Consider the following 14,841-nt stretch of genomic DNA (forward strand, 5'->3'; position numbering starts at 1 on the left):
GGACTCCCTCCTGGCTAGCCGTTGTGCACTAACCCCCTGCAGGCTGTGTTCAGACCGCCAACCCTAGTCCTCTCCCTGCACTCTGACCGAAGCCCAAGCCTCAGCTCCCAGACCTGCCTGCCCCAGCAGGTATGCAGACAAACTGCTCGGGCTGGTGAGTGCTGGTTGGCACCGATCCTCTGTGTGGGAATATCTCCGTTTTGCCCTCTGCACCCCTGTTGCTGTGCTCTCCCCTGTGGCTCTGAAGCTTCCCCCCTCCACCACCTGCAGTCTCCACCTGCGAAGGGGCTTCCTAGTGTGTGGAAACCTTTCCTCCTTCACAGCTCTCTCCCACTGGTGCTGGTCCCATCCCTTAATTTGTCTCTGTTTATTCTTTTTTCTTTTGCCCTACCCAGGTACATGGGGAGTTTCTTGCCTTTTGGGAGGTCTGAGGACTTCTGCCAGCATTCAGTAGGTGTTCTGTAGGAGTTGTTCCATGTGTAGATGTATTTCTTGTGTATCTGTGGGGAGGAAGATGATGTCCACGTCTTACTCTTCTGCCATCTTTCCCCTCTCCTAATGTTAAGTTTTTGTCTTGCAATTTTTCTTCCTTTTAATGTAAGCCTTTACAGTTATTGATTCCCCATATCACATCATGGCTTTCTTTGCATTCCAGAAGACTCTGTATGAGTCATGTTTTCATTTTCACTTGTCTCAAGATGTTTTCTAATTTCCCTTACAACATATTATTTAACTCATTGGTTAAGTGTAAGTACTTTCATTTCCATATATGTGTGGACATATCAATTTCCTTCTGTTGTTGATTTATAGTTTCATTCCACTGTGAAAAGACCTTGCATATTTTCAGCCTTTTTAAATTTATTAAGACTTGTTTTATGTCCTAACGTATGGTCTATCTTAGATAATGTTCCATGCTTACCCGTGAAAAATATTTCTTCTGAGTTTTGGAGGAGTAAAAATTTTTATATATATTTGTTAGATCCAATTGGTCTATAATGTTGTTCATCTTTCATGTACTTACTGATCGTCTGTCTGGTTTATTTTATCCATTATTGAAAATGGAAGGTCAAATCCTCCTACTATTACTGTAGAACTATTTCTTCTTACTCTTCCCCCACCTCCTTCTCCTCCCTTTCTTCTTCTTCTTCTTCTTCCTCTTCCTCTTCCTCCTCCTCTACCTCCTCCTCCTCCTCCTCTTCTTCTTCTTCTTCTGCTCCTGCTTCTTCTGCTTATTTTTCACCCAAAATGTATATATTGACCCACTTGATGCTGTCTCAGAGGTCCCTTAAACTCTGTTGACTTTTCTTCATTCTTTTCACAGACTTGATAATTTCAAAAAAAAAAAAAAAACTTGTCTTCAAGTTCACTTATTCTTTCTTCTGCCTGCTTGAGTCTCCAATGGAAAATTCTAGTGAGTTTTTAAATTCAGTCGTTTTATTTTTCAGCACCAGAATCTCTATTTTTTCTTCTTTATAATTTATTTCCTTTGTTGACCTTCTAATTTTGTTCATTTATTATTTTCCTGATATCTTTTAGTTGTTTACCTGTTTTTCTTTTCAGTCGCTTAAATATATTTTTCTTGTAACACAGATGCCTGTGTTTCTACAGGGATGGTTTTGGAGGTTTACTTTGTTCTTTTGAGTGAAATTCATTTTCTCATTTATCTGTATGCTTTGCGGTCTTTTGTTGAAAACGGGTCATTTGAAATAACAGATACCTTTCCCAGTCCTTGCAGATTGATTCCATGCATAGGAAGACTATCATTATTTAATCACTAATTATGTTCTATGCTTGGGATAAGCCCAGCTTGAAGGATTGAGGTCTTCTCAAACCTTTTCTGGGTTTGTCTATTTCCTGGGCCTGTGTGTGTGTATGTGTGTTTGTGTGTGTGTGTGTGTGCACATTGATTCTCTGTATACATGGCTGCTTTTAAATGCCTTAACTTCCTTAAGGTTCTCAGCCCTGTTGCCTTTCAGAGCCTTAGCCATTCTATTGGACTAATCAGTAATCTCTTATAGTATCAATAACCTCTTGTCCCAGTTGGCTATGTATCTGTAATCTCCTGGCAGCTTTCATGAACCATGTGCAGTATTTTCCATGGCTTTTCCTAGCCTGAAATCTGAGCTGTACCACTTTTGACTGTCTGAGCTCTGAGTTAGGTAACACAGAAGATAACCCCTTTGGCAACAACTGAGACAGGTTGGATTGTTGCATATTAGCTCTGCTCTTTTCTCTCTGGTTCAAGGAAAGGAACTGGGGTTGGGCCACTGCTTTCTCCAATCCATGCCATGCCTTTCTAGGAGGGAGTGTGGCTAGAGAAAGTAAAATAATTCACAAAATTGCTTACATCTTTTTCTTGACTGAGCAGGTATTTGGTTGCTGTGGATCTTTGACTGATTTCCAGAACTCCTACAAAGTTATTTTTGCCAGTCTCTATTTGTTTATTTAATATTTTTGTGACAGAATAAGATCCTAGATCTTCCTTGTCTACCATCTTGCTGACGTCACTCCCTAGTAATGCAGCATTGAATAAAAGATAAAAACTACATGAAAATCACCTTGACTTGCCTGTATATTTAAAAGATAAAGCTGAATTTGCTCTGCCCTTTATTTATATCCAGAAGCACAATAATGAAATTATATGTAATTACAAATGGAAAAGATCTTGAAAATCTAGTATATCCCTGCCACCCTACAGAAGTGGCAGTTGAACCCCTCTACTGTTAAATGACAAATAGTAGCTAAAGGATTTTTTTCATATAACTGGAGTTATTAAAAGTTTGGAAACCAGTCATATTTGACTTTCCATTTCATTATAAAACTAAAATTCACTATTCTACACTCAGTACTATTGATAGAATTAAACATCAAGCCACAATTTTCTACTTTTATTGATACAGAATTTCATCATGTGTACAAAAGTTTAAGCATTTACTCTGTGCTTGTGTGTGTATAACTGATGGGAATCATGTTTCCATTTTAGAAAGGCCAAAGGAATACAATAGAATCAATACTTGTTAAAGTTCACTGTAAGAAGTTGAAAAAGGATAGATTCTACTGAAATTTTGAATTGCTTAGATAATTTATTGAAGCCTTCCATAGACCACAAAAAAATTACCAACAACATACAGTTCACAAAAGTTTAGGCCCACCTGTCTAATGAATGTATACATACTCTCAAAAAACTGATACTTGTATTCAAAAAAGGTAAGTGTAGCTTTCATTTTAAGAAAGGGTATCCAGACATTGAATTCTATTTTTATGCTTGTAAAAATATGCATATTTCTATACCTAAGAATAACTGTAACCACCTCTTTATATGAGTTGAAAGTGGAGAAGACTATATCACCTCCTATAAGCTAAACAGACAGCATCAGGAATTATTATATTTGGGAAAACTTGATCAAATGTACAAACAAATCCATGTAAAAATGATTATGCTTTCTCAAATTTCCATTAATGGCTAAACTATATTGGAGTGATAAATTCATGAGAAGCAGTGGTCAGAGTGTTACTGATATGGAAAATTTATGTCATTCATTACAGAAATATTAAAAGTTGTCTAGAAGGTTTTATACAAAATAATGCAATACTATACAAAATTATATCTAGTAAATAAAAAGTCATGAAGGTTTGATACTATGAAAATCAAACCTGACTTCACAAAAATTTCATCTGAATTAAAAGTTAAACCATATACATATATAGACAGAGAGACAGGTAATACGCTCAGCTCTTATAATAGTAATTTTCTTATAATAAATTCAAACTAGTAAGAGATTTTCTTTCTAGCATACTGAAGTCTATGCTTTTTTTTTTTCTATTTCAGTTTTGGACACTTTTTATTGTACCTTAGTGGTGTAAATTGTGTTGCATTTACTTGGTTCCTTGTATCTAAATGTATGGGATTAAGAAAGTAGGTTTGGTCCAAAAAGAATACATTTCATAAGGAAAAAGTCTAGAATACATAAAATATTTTAATTAAATCACCTTCTTCTCTCCCATTATTATGCCAGCATTTTCCTGGCTTTACCAAGAACCCCTGAAATTGGGAAATTCTATCTTAAGACCTGAAAGAGAGATGAATTGTGCTTCATTTTAGCACTGTAGAGTGATCACCATGAAATTAGCCTTACAATAGCTTGATGTGTCTATACCAATTTAAATAGGTATTTACACACACAACTAGGAAAATATAAACTCAGTTCATATTTTATGATATAGAAAATTTCATAATACAGATTACAAAATTAAATGCTTACAAACATCCTAATAATTAAATGTTTAACTTTATTTAATGATATAATTATATTTCCAAATATACTATTTTTAATTTTAATGGGAGAAAGCACTTTATGCATACCAAAAAATGTATAGTATACTAGTTAAAACCACTAGATTTGGAGTTAGAGAGCTCCGAGTTCAAATCCCAGATCTGTTATTTACAAGTTATGTGACCTTGACTCAGTTACTTTACATCTCTAAACATCTGTTTCCTCATGTGAATAATGGGAATAATTTTAGTATCAACCTCATAGGGTACAAAATAATAAATGTTAATGCACTTAGTGTCTTGCCTGGCACATATTATTACTTTGTTTGTATTATTTTTGTAATTAGTATTATTGTTATTACTAACATTATCCCCTTATTGGCATTTTCCTTTTAAAGATCTTGAGAAAACAACTAGTGGTAAAGTACAGTTTTTGAAAATTATGACTTTCATACAAATATAATAGTAATGTGTCAAAGAATTTTGTGTGATTCATTAATTAATGAGGTAACCCATAAGATGTTAAAATTGCTTCAAAGAATCTTTGAAGAAAAGACATAAAAACAATTAGGAATGCTGAAAAAATGTTAATAGATGCAAAAGCAGTTAATAACCTATAGGGAATAAAATGTAATATTTGGGTGGGGTCATCATTTGGGGTTAGACATTAATTCTATCTCTATCAGGTAACATTTATTTTATGGTTATGTATAGGAATCACAAGAAAACTCAGTTTTCTACAGCTTAACTTCTACACCTATAGAGTTGTAAAATAGCCTTGTCAGTTAGAAAACCAATCAAAGATGCACACTCTGTGGAATCAGATAATCCTCATTTCCATTTCTTAGACAATATTCCTGACAATATTTTCTGGTAAAACATTGGTGGCCTACCCAGTACCTTAGAAGACTCATCCAATTAATTAAGATAATCATTTAAATTAAAGGTTTTCTAAAATACATAAACTTGTTTTGTCTTGGTAAAGGATTATTATTTCTATAACGTTGATGAGAAAATTGAGGCAAAGAAGTCAAGCAAATTGTCTGTAATTACTCTAAATGGAGGAATAAGTCCATGACTAATTCTCTTTACTTCAGTCTCCTTTTTATTTCCACTAGAATATATATATATATATACTTATATCCAAAGTAAGGAGAAATAGAAAAGCAAAAGAGAAACAAAAGGGGAGAAATGCGGTGCTCTTTTAATTTGAAAGTGAGGTAGTGGCTAACATTTTCTTTCATAACAGATCCTCTGTGTCTTTACAGACAACAACCAAGCTGCCATTTTTTTTCTTCAAACGATTCTACATTCCTCAAACCTCTCTAGTTAATAAAGCAGTGTCCAGATAATATTCAGATTTTTGAGCATTTATTATCATGCACATGCAGAAAAATCTTGGGTTTAGGATGCAAATCTATAGGGAATCCTTCTGCAAGCCCTGGTTCACCATTCATATATGTGTGTACTGTGTTAGCTGAGCACAGCATCAATTAACAATAGCAATTGTGTTAAAGATTCAGATTAGCTAAAGCATACAGCTGTGGATTTTCTGGTTCTGCTTTTTAATATAACATCGGAAATTAAGGTGACATCCAAAAATATATGGTGGATATTGAGGACATCTTAATTATTGCTGATTTCAGATATTATTAAAAATGTTACTGGATGTGAGACTAAGTTCAAATGGAAGCTGGGATCAGATAATTTAGATTATGATTAAAGAGAGAAAAACAGAAATAAGATGAGTAATACGAATGTAAGGAAATTAGTAGATGGTAATAAATGAAATTTTGTAAAATAAATGTTTTTCATTGGGCTTTACAAATAGGCCAAAATAAAATCAGAGATAATTTCCACATAAAATTATATAAGTATTTTCTTATTGTTCACCCCTTTTAGATCTTAGTATTCTATACTGGCTTCAAATTTTAGGAAATAATTCCTGGAGAAGATTTAAATTAATATTGCTTATTGAATTCTCTTTCATTTTGCTTACAGAATAGGCTTGGGGATAAGGAGTTAACTTCAAGTTAAAATGGAAAAACATCCCAGGGTCCTGTGAAGATAAATAAGAACTCTCATAGAGGAAAAAGAATACAACTGTGGTCATCATAACTACAAACAGTATTAAAACCAGGGTACTATAGTTTATAAAACAAAAAGGCAATTATATTCAGAATTATTAACATGTGAGCTCGCATATAAACAATATCAGGTATCTCAGATATAACTTGGATAAACAAAGAATAAGAAAAACCCATTCCAGCTAGCATATTAAATGACAGAGGGGACGTTTTCCACATAATGTTAAGTTGCCAATATGTGAAATTTCCTCATAGAGAATCTGAGTACTGTTCAAAGAAATGTGTGGTATTTTTAAAAGGAAATTCATTTTCACTATGCTTTGAGTGACATCTGGTGGCTGAAGAGAATTCTGTCATTTACTTACCCTTAACGTTTATTAGTCAGACTACACTTGGTATGTATAAGGTATTTTTAATTTCTTATATTAGATAAGAGTACATTTTATTAATGTCTGTTATTTTTAATTTAGCACTGTTGAACTTTCTTCTCAATTGTCTTCCTAAACTTCTTAAAGGTATGATCCAAAAAATGATTCATGGTCAACTGTGGCACCTCTGAGTGTTCCTCGAGATGCTGTTGCTGTATGTCCTCTTGGAGACAAACTCTATGTAGTTGGAGGATATGATGGACATACTTATTTGAACACTGTTGAGTCATATGATACACAGAAAGATGAATGGAAAGAGGTACTCTCATTTAAAGTATTCAAATTGATATATTTCAGGTTTTAATTTAAAAATTAAAATATGTGTTTGGAATTAATCCCATTCTCTTCCTCTCTCGGGCTGAACTAAATTATTTTAATGAAATTTATAACATGTGCTTTATTTAGCTATAGTTAATTATTAACTGAGTTGTTTTATCATTAGCAGGATCCATCAGTACTTATATAAATTGGGGACAAGACATTCTCTTAATGATGGACTCATTCCTTTTACAGAAAAGTAAACCAGATTCAATAATCCAAGACCTTTACTCTCTGACCAACTTTGTATGTATGTATTATGACTTGAGAAACAAAAATAATGTCCTCACCCACAAATGTCTGCCCCTTCTTATTGGCTGGTGCCCAGGAGGAAAATCTTTCAGTCCCCTCCTTATAGAGGTTCTACAAATTACAACACTCCTAAGTACTGATCAGTCATTCAAGGGACTTGGTGCACAGTAAGAGACTGGAATTAAACTCTCTCAAGAGTGCTGGGCATCTAACAGAAGAAATTCTAAGGAAAGTACAAGAAGGGGCACTGAAAGGACATCTTGGGGGTGCTAAAGGAAACTTGATGCTTCTGACAGATTTTGAAGTTATATCTCTATATTTATTCCAAAATATCTAATGGTGTTTTGTTGATTAATTGATGGATTAATAAAATATGAAGTATGATTAACTCTTCACCGTTTCCACAAACAAGCAAACCTTGTATTTGGTATCAAACCTCACCTTCCCTTATACTAACTTCATGGTGCTCTGTTTTCTACGTAGTAAGCTGGTTACTGTTCTAAATAAGTTATGTGTTAATATACTGACACCTGATAATGGGTTTCTGGCTCTTTCCTCCAAGAATATGATTCATGAAGACCCTCAGAAATATTCAAGTTCTGCCATGTAGGTTGCTCTTTACAATGGTTAGGACCAGTTAGAAATGGAGGAAAATATTTAGCAAACAAGGATGTAGGTCAAATACAAGAATCAAAATGTTTGTAATTTACTTTTCAGAAAATTATAGACCAGTAGCTAAGAGACCTAGATTCTATTCCAGACATTTCACAGTTTCATTGTGTGGCCTTGAAAATGGTGAAAGAGAACAAATAGATAATGAGATCATAACTATTATAAGCCTAATTATTTTCATTCATTATCTTCCTTAACCCTAACAAAAACTCATTGAAGAATGAGTATTATTAGCTGTAATTTTTAAAGTGAGAAAATTATCAGAGAGGTGAAATTTACCCAAGATCACCTGTTCTTCAAACTCAGGCCTACTTCATTTTAAAGACTATGCTCTTTCCACATTGGACTATTGTCTGGGCTGCATTTCCCCATATCTTTATACAAGATGAAGGTTGGGACAGAATAGGTAAGGACTTTTTCAACTCCAATATATTATGCTAAAGGCAGAGTTCATTCAAACGGCATTTCTTTCCTTGTTTTTTTGTTTTCTGTGTTAGGAAGTTCCTGTTAACATTGGAAGAGCTGGTGCATGTGTTGTGGTGGTGAAGCTACCATAAAGCTATCTTTATCAAAGGGAAGGAAACTGGATAATTTCAAGAAGTGGAGTAGGAAGAGGAGATGAAGAAGAAATACGTTCTTTCCTTCAATTAGTAATCAAACATGAAAATTCTTGTGTCATTTTAATATGTAGTTATAAATACTCTCATTTGTGAAGCCAAAGCAAGTTTTCAAACATTAATTACATATAGGTATTTAGTGTATATGTTGTTGCAGCTAATAATATAAATGAAAATCCAGTAGTCTAGGTTTAGCCCCGTTACTTTAAAATATTAAAATGTTTAAGGGAAATTGATAGTGACCAATGTATAAAAGGTTATAAAAGCATCGGTAATTTTTGAGTCTGATAAGTTAAAAACATTTTCTATTTCAAAAACAAAAAATAGGTACCCTATCATTTGGAACATAACTAATATAAAAGAGAACATCTAAAGCTTAAATTATAAGGTTTAATTTTCAGTAAGACATCATTCTTTTATCTGAACAATATCCCAAATAGCTAAATAATACCTCACATTTACCAAGAAGAAAGCTTTTACTGTGGTGAGATTAAAAAAAAAAAAAAAACGCTCATTGACATAATTTGTTATGCTGATCACAGTAGGTTAAAATTTTCACAGACTTACTCTTTTACAGTACCATGTTCCAAAGCACACATATAGATTTGGTATTCCTTAACATGTTGTCTTGTTAGACAACATTTATTTTACCAGTAAAATATTACTGTAATTCCATATACACAATCTATACAATAAAATGGTGAATATTTATCATATTGATACAAACTGTGACCTCAGCTTTCGAGTGTCAAGGCCTCACTTGTATAGACAGTAACATTCTCCTCAAACATTTCTGTGAACTCTTAAAACACCTGCCATTAAGTTAAACCAGTTTTCAAAAACAAAACAATTTTTCATTGGCAGTAAAATTGAGATGTTCTACAATATTAACACATGGAAGCACCAAAATGTTCAACATCCGTGGTTAATTCTATAATTATTTTTATGTACCAGTACATGCTTTTCTGTCAATTTTATATTCATCCAGTAGAGAATGTTAAGGATATATGCACTACAAATATTTTTAAATTAAAAAGAACAACAAAAAAGACTAGCTGCGTAGTATTTTACCTTTAAATTCTCACTTCCGTGTCCAGTTATTGAAAAAAAGGGGGAGGGGGGAGGTTGGCCAAAATTTTCGTTTGGGTTTTTCCATAAGATGTTATGGAAAACCCAAATGAACTTGTTGGCCAACCCAATATTTAAAATAAAATGTTGGAAAACCTTCTTTATGAAAGTAACTTTTCAATTAAATTACGATTTTAGAATTTCTGCAATATGTCCTTTTGAATGGGCTTTGTATTGTAGTATGTGAAACCAACAAATAAAATCCAACGATGCTTATAAAACGTACTACTACCTTTTAAGTTTTTAAAAAAAGAGCAACATAGGTGGTACAAAGATATTTGTACTTTGACAAACTGAATTTAAATAAAATCTATTTCCTCTGGTTATAAAGTGTGGCTTTAGATTATGTCAAGTGCAGCTTGAATTGACCTTTTGATATTTATTTTTCCAACAGCTAAAGTATTTAAATACAAAAATAAAATGTCCCTGCTTTGTTTCTTATTCCTACCATTGTCTTTAATTCTAAATAAAGGGTTATAGACATCTTCAGTTCTAGGGGTAGAGATGGAAACATAGAGATGCTGTAAAAAATAACAAACACACATGCAGAGAGTTCTGTTGGATCTTTAAATTCATACCTTATCTAAGTCAATGCAGAAGTAGAGTTACTTAAACTTTTATCTCCAGAGCAAAGCTTGGCCTGTGAAGTTAAACTGGAGTGTGAACCAGTGGGAAAAAGAAAGATCAAAGGACCTACCACAGCTCAGCTTGCCAATGCTCCAGTCACAGCTAGATGGCACCAATAAGGAAATCATGTCCAGAGTCATGCTTGGTCAGGCAAACAGAGAAAGAATACCATCTTCTTCTTCTTTTTTTTTTTTTTTAGAATAGTATCTTCTTTATGGTCCAGTTAGGCTTGCTTCATTTTGATCAGATATTGACTAGTAGGAGAGGTATGTATATGTTGCCCTGGGCTGCTTTTGAAAATCATGCTCGCAAGCAAAACAATAAAAAAATAAAAATGTGGGACTACATCAAACTTAAAAGTTTCTTTACCATGAAAGAAACCATGAACAACAACAACAAAAAATAACTATGGAAGGGGAAAAATATTTGCAAATCATACATATATCTAATAAGGGGGTAATATCCAAAATATATAAAGAACTCATACAACTCAGTAGCAAAAAACAAGCAACTCAATTAAAAATGGGCAAAGAACCTGAGTAGACATATTTTCAAAGAAGATATATGAAAAGCCAACAGGTACATGAAAAGATGCTCAACATCACTAGTCACTGGGGGAATGTAAATCAAAACCACCATGAGATATCACCTCATGCCTATTAGAATGACCATCAACAAAAATACAAATGCTGGATGTGGATAAAAAGGAACCCTTGTGCACTGTTGGTGGGAATGCAAATTGGTGCAGCCACTATGGAAAACAGTTTAGCAGTTCCTCAAAAAATTAAAGGCAGAACTGTCATATGATCCAGCAATACCACTTTTGGGACTATATTCAAAGGAAATGAAAACACTAACTTGAAAAGATATATCTGCTGCCCAATTTTTAACTGGGGTGTTTGTTTTTTGATATTGAGCTCCATGAGCTGTTTGCATATTTTGGAGACCTAAATAGACATTTCACCAATGAAGACATACAGATGGCCAAGAGGCACATGGAAAGATGTTCAACATCACTAATTATTAGACAAATGCAAATCAAAACTACAGTGAGGTATCACCTCACACCGGTCAGAATGGCCATTATCAAAAAATCTAGAAACAATACATGCTGGAGAGGGTGTGGTGAAAAAGGAATCCTCCTGCACTTTTGGTGGGAATGTAAATTGATACAACCACTATGGGGAACAGTATGGAATTTCCTTAAAAAACTAAAAATATGGCCCAGCAATCCCACTACTAGGCATATACCCAGAGAAAACCATAATTCAAAAAGAGACATGTACCACAATGCTCATTACAGCACTATTTACAATAGCCAGGACATGATAGCAACCTAAGTGTCCATCAACAGATGAATGGATAAAGAAGATGTGGCACATATATACAATGGAATATATATATATATATATATATATATATATATATATATATACTCAGCCATAAAATGAAATGACATTGAGTTATTTGTAGTGAGGTAGATGGACCTAGAATCTGTCATACAGAGTGAAGTAAATCAGAAAGAGAAAAAAATATATATGCTAACACATATATATGGAATAAAAAAAATGGTACTGATGAAACTAGAGGCAGGGTAGGAATAAAGACGAAGACATAGAGAATGGACTTGAGGACACGGGGAGGGAGGGGGAAACTGAGGTGAAGTGAGAGTAGCATCGACATATATACACTACCAAATGTAAAATAGATAGCTAGTGAGAAGCAGCAGCATAGAACAGGGAGATCAGCTCGGTGCTTTGCGACAACATAGAGGGGTGGGATAAGGTGAGTAGGAGGGAGGCTCAAGAGGGAGAGGATATGGAGATATATGTATACATATAGATGATTCACTCTGTTGTACAGCAGAAACTAACACAACACTGTCAAACAAATATACTCCAATAAAGATGTATAAAAAAAAAAGAAAGAAAAGATATCTGCATTCCCATATCCATAGCAGCATTAATTACAATAGCCAAGACATGGAAACAGAGTGAGTGTCCATTGATGGATGAATGGTTAAAGACCTTGTGGTATATCTATCTTTCTATCTTTCTATCTATCTATCATCTACCTATCTATCTATACAGTGGAATATTATTTTGCCATAAAAAATTAGGAAATCTTACCATTTCAATAGCATGGATGGATCTAGAGGGCATTATGCTAAGTGAAATAAGTCAGAGAAAGACAAATACTTTATGATCTCACTTATATGTGGAATCTAAGAGAGAGAGAGAGAGAGAGAGAGAGAGAGAGAGAGAGAGAGAGAGAGAGAAAGAAACAGAGAAACCAAACTCATAGAAAAAGAGATCAGACCTGCTTACTAAAGGTGGAGTGTGGGGGAAAGGGAAATTGGAAGAAGGTAGTCAAAAGGTACAACTTTCCAGTTATAATATAAAGAAGTACTAAGAATATAATGTACAACAATAATAATAGTTAATACTTTTTTATATGATGCATAAGAAAGTTTTTAAGAGAATACATCCTAAGAGTTCTCATCATAAGGATATTTTTTCTTTTTCTTTTCTTCTTTCTTTTCACTTTATTGTATCTATATGAAATGATGGATGTTAGCTGAGCCTACTGTGATAATCGTTTCACAATATACATAAATCAAGCCATCATGCTGTATGCCTTAAACTTATACAGTGATGTATTTGTTATGTGTCAAAAAAAAACTGGAAAAAAGTTGTGCTTGGGCCACTATGGCTTAGCTGGGCTGCCAAAATCTGAGCAGAGTTGAGCAGTCAGAATGGAGAGCTGCAGAGGCTCAGAGTACTGAAACATAACTGTGCTTGCTTCAGTCAAATCTAGTTTGGAAAAGGAGTTATAGGGTCAGGACCCTTGCTACCATAGCATAGTGAAGATGACCTATCAGTTTGGTTTAAGCTAACAAAGATAAGAAAGCGAGTTATTAATATATATATATATATATATATATATATATATATATATATATACTCTTTCAACAAGTGTAAGGGCTGATACATTTAGACATTATACTCAGATTGGAAAGAAAATATTGGTTCTTGATTTTTCTGTAATCACTATGGCCTTGCTCTCAAGGTTCCCCTGCTCTGCAGCCCTAAACCTATATTATGATGACTCTCCAGACAACACCATCAGCTACTTTCCCAGTATTTCCATAGGGCATGAAGGAAATTCTAGATACTTTCTATACTACACAGGACCTTAGAGGAGACTCTGGGGCACTAAACTCAGTTTCTCTCTCTTCCTAACTCTACCATACATCAATCTGACTCAAATGTGGTTGCTGCCACATTTTGATATGTAGGGAACACTGAAAGGAAGTCTCCTCCTATAGTCCCAAATGGAATAGAGAACAAAAACTGCTCTGATTTCAGATTTTCTCTTAAGCTCTCCAACAAGATTCCCACCTCAAGATCTTATTCCAGGAAAAGAAAAAAGACCATAAAACATACATTTCTTCAGATGTCATTTTTCTCTTACCACAGTCACCTGAGGAAGAGGGACAGGTTTTTCAGTTACTTTTCCTCTTTGTAATGGACTTCTTTACATCATATACCACTTGCTAGAGACACTAAGACCCAACTGAATAATGGAAGGAGTATCTCCTCTCTAGTCTGTGTAAGACACCACATAAACTTCATATTTCATCAACCTGCCTCCACATATGTAAAGGAAACATTTTCTAAAATCCATAGAATATTTTTCCTCTCTTGACAATACTTGTTTTTCAAGATTATTGCCTACTACAGACCAGGGAAAAAATCCTATTTGACATGCTTAAAGTTTAATATTGGTATCCACATTTTTTGCCTTCCTGTTGTAATCCTAATCCCCTCCCTTACACAGACACAGACACACACACACACACACTCAGATTATACACAAACAATGGGTGAAATGAGCATATCTAGCAAAATACTGGAATCTCACACATGAGTAAATGTTAAAAGGAAAAAAAAACACATAATAGTCTTCGAAAATAATATCCCTGCATCACAAATATTTATTAAGGATCTACTGTGTCTTAGGCCCTAGTGATATATACATAAATTAGGGCTAAGTTTATGAAATCTCTACCAAATCCAGGTCTGTGTAATTTAGATTATATTCCAAGTAATGGAGAATCAGTATTTGGTGCCCTCTTTTCTACAAAGGCCAGCTGAATTTTCCCAATTCACATTTCATCTAAGGTCATGGAGACCCTCATACAAACAGCCTGATTCCATAAGCTTTAGTGTCTATGTGAGTGGTTAAATAATCCTATCTGGATCATAATTAACTAGACCTTGCTAGAATTGAAACACATAGAGGCTCTGGCCATCAGAGAACAACTAGTCTTATTTAAAATAGGTCTGAAAACACGAAAATACCTTCACAAGAGCAAATACTCTAGGTGAGGCAATCACAGCACCTGGGTGAACCACAGAAATAAGAAATATGAAAGG

General features: G+C 34.1%; 1 protein-coding gene across 3 annotated transcripts in view; it reads left to right on the top strand.

The window, feature by feature from the left end:
• The window catches only part of KLHL4 (kelch like family member 4), a gene marked incomplete at both ends in the record, with an annotated part of 120,590 nt that extends 112,003 nt beyond the window's left edge, over positions 1–8,587 (top strand). For all 3 annotated transcript variants that reach the window (XM_079727822.1, XM_079727823.1, XM_079727824.1), the window contains 2 exons: positions 6,876–7,047; positions 8,528–8,587. In XM_079727822.1, the coding sequence (XP_079583948.1) occupies positions 6,876–7,047; positions 8,528–8,587 (232 nt within the window). The remainder of the gene's footprint in view (positions 1–6,875; positions 7,048–8,527) is intronic.
• Positions 8,588–14,841: the final 6,254 nt, after the last annotated feature.

Source organism: Hyperoodon ampullatus (assembly GCF_949752795.1).
Source record: "Hyperoodon ampullatus genome assembly, chromosome: X".
Classification (NCBI taxonomy): Eukaryota; Metazoa; Chordata; class Mammalia; order Artiodactyla; family Ziphiidae; genus Hyperoodon; species Hyperoodon ampullatus.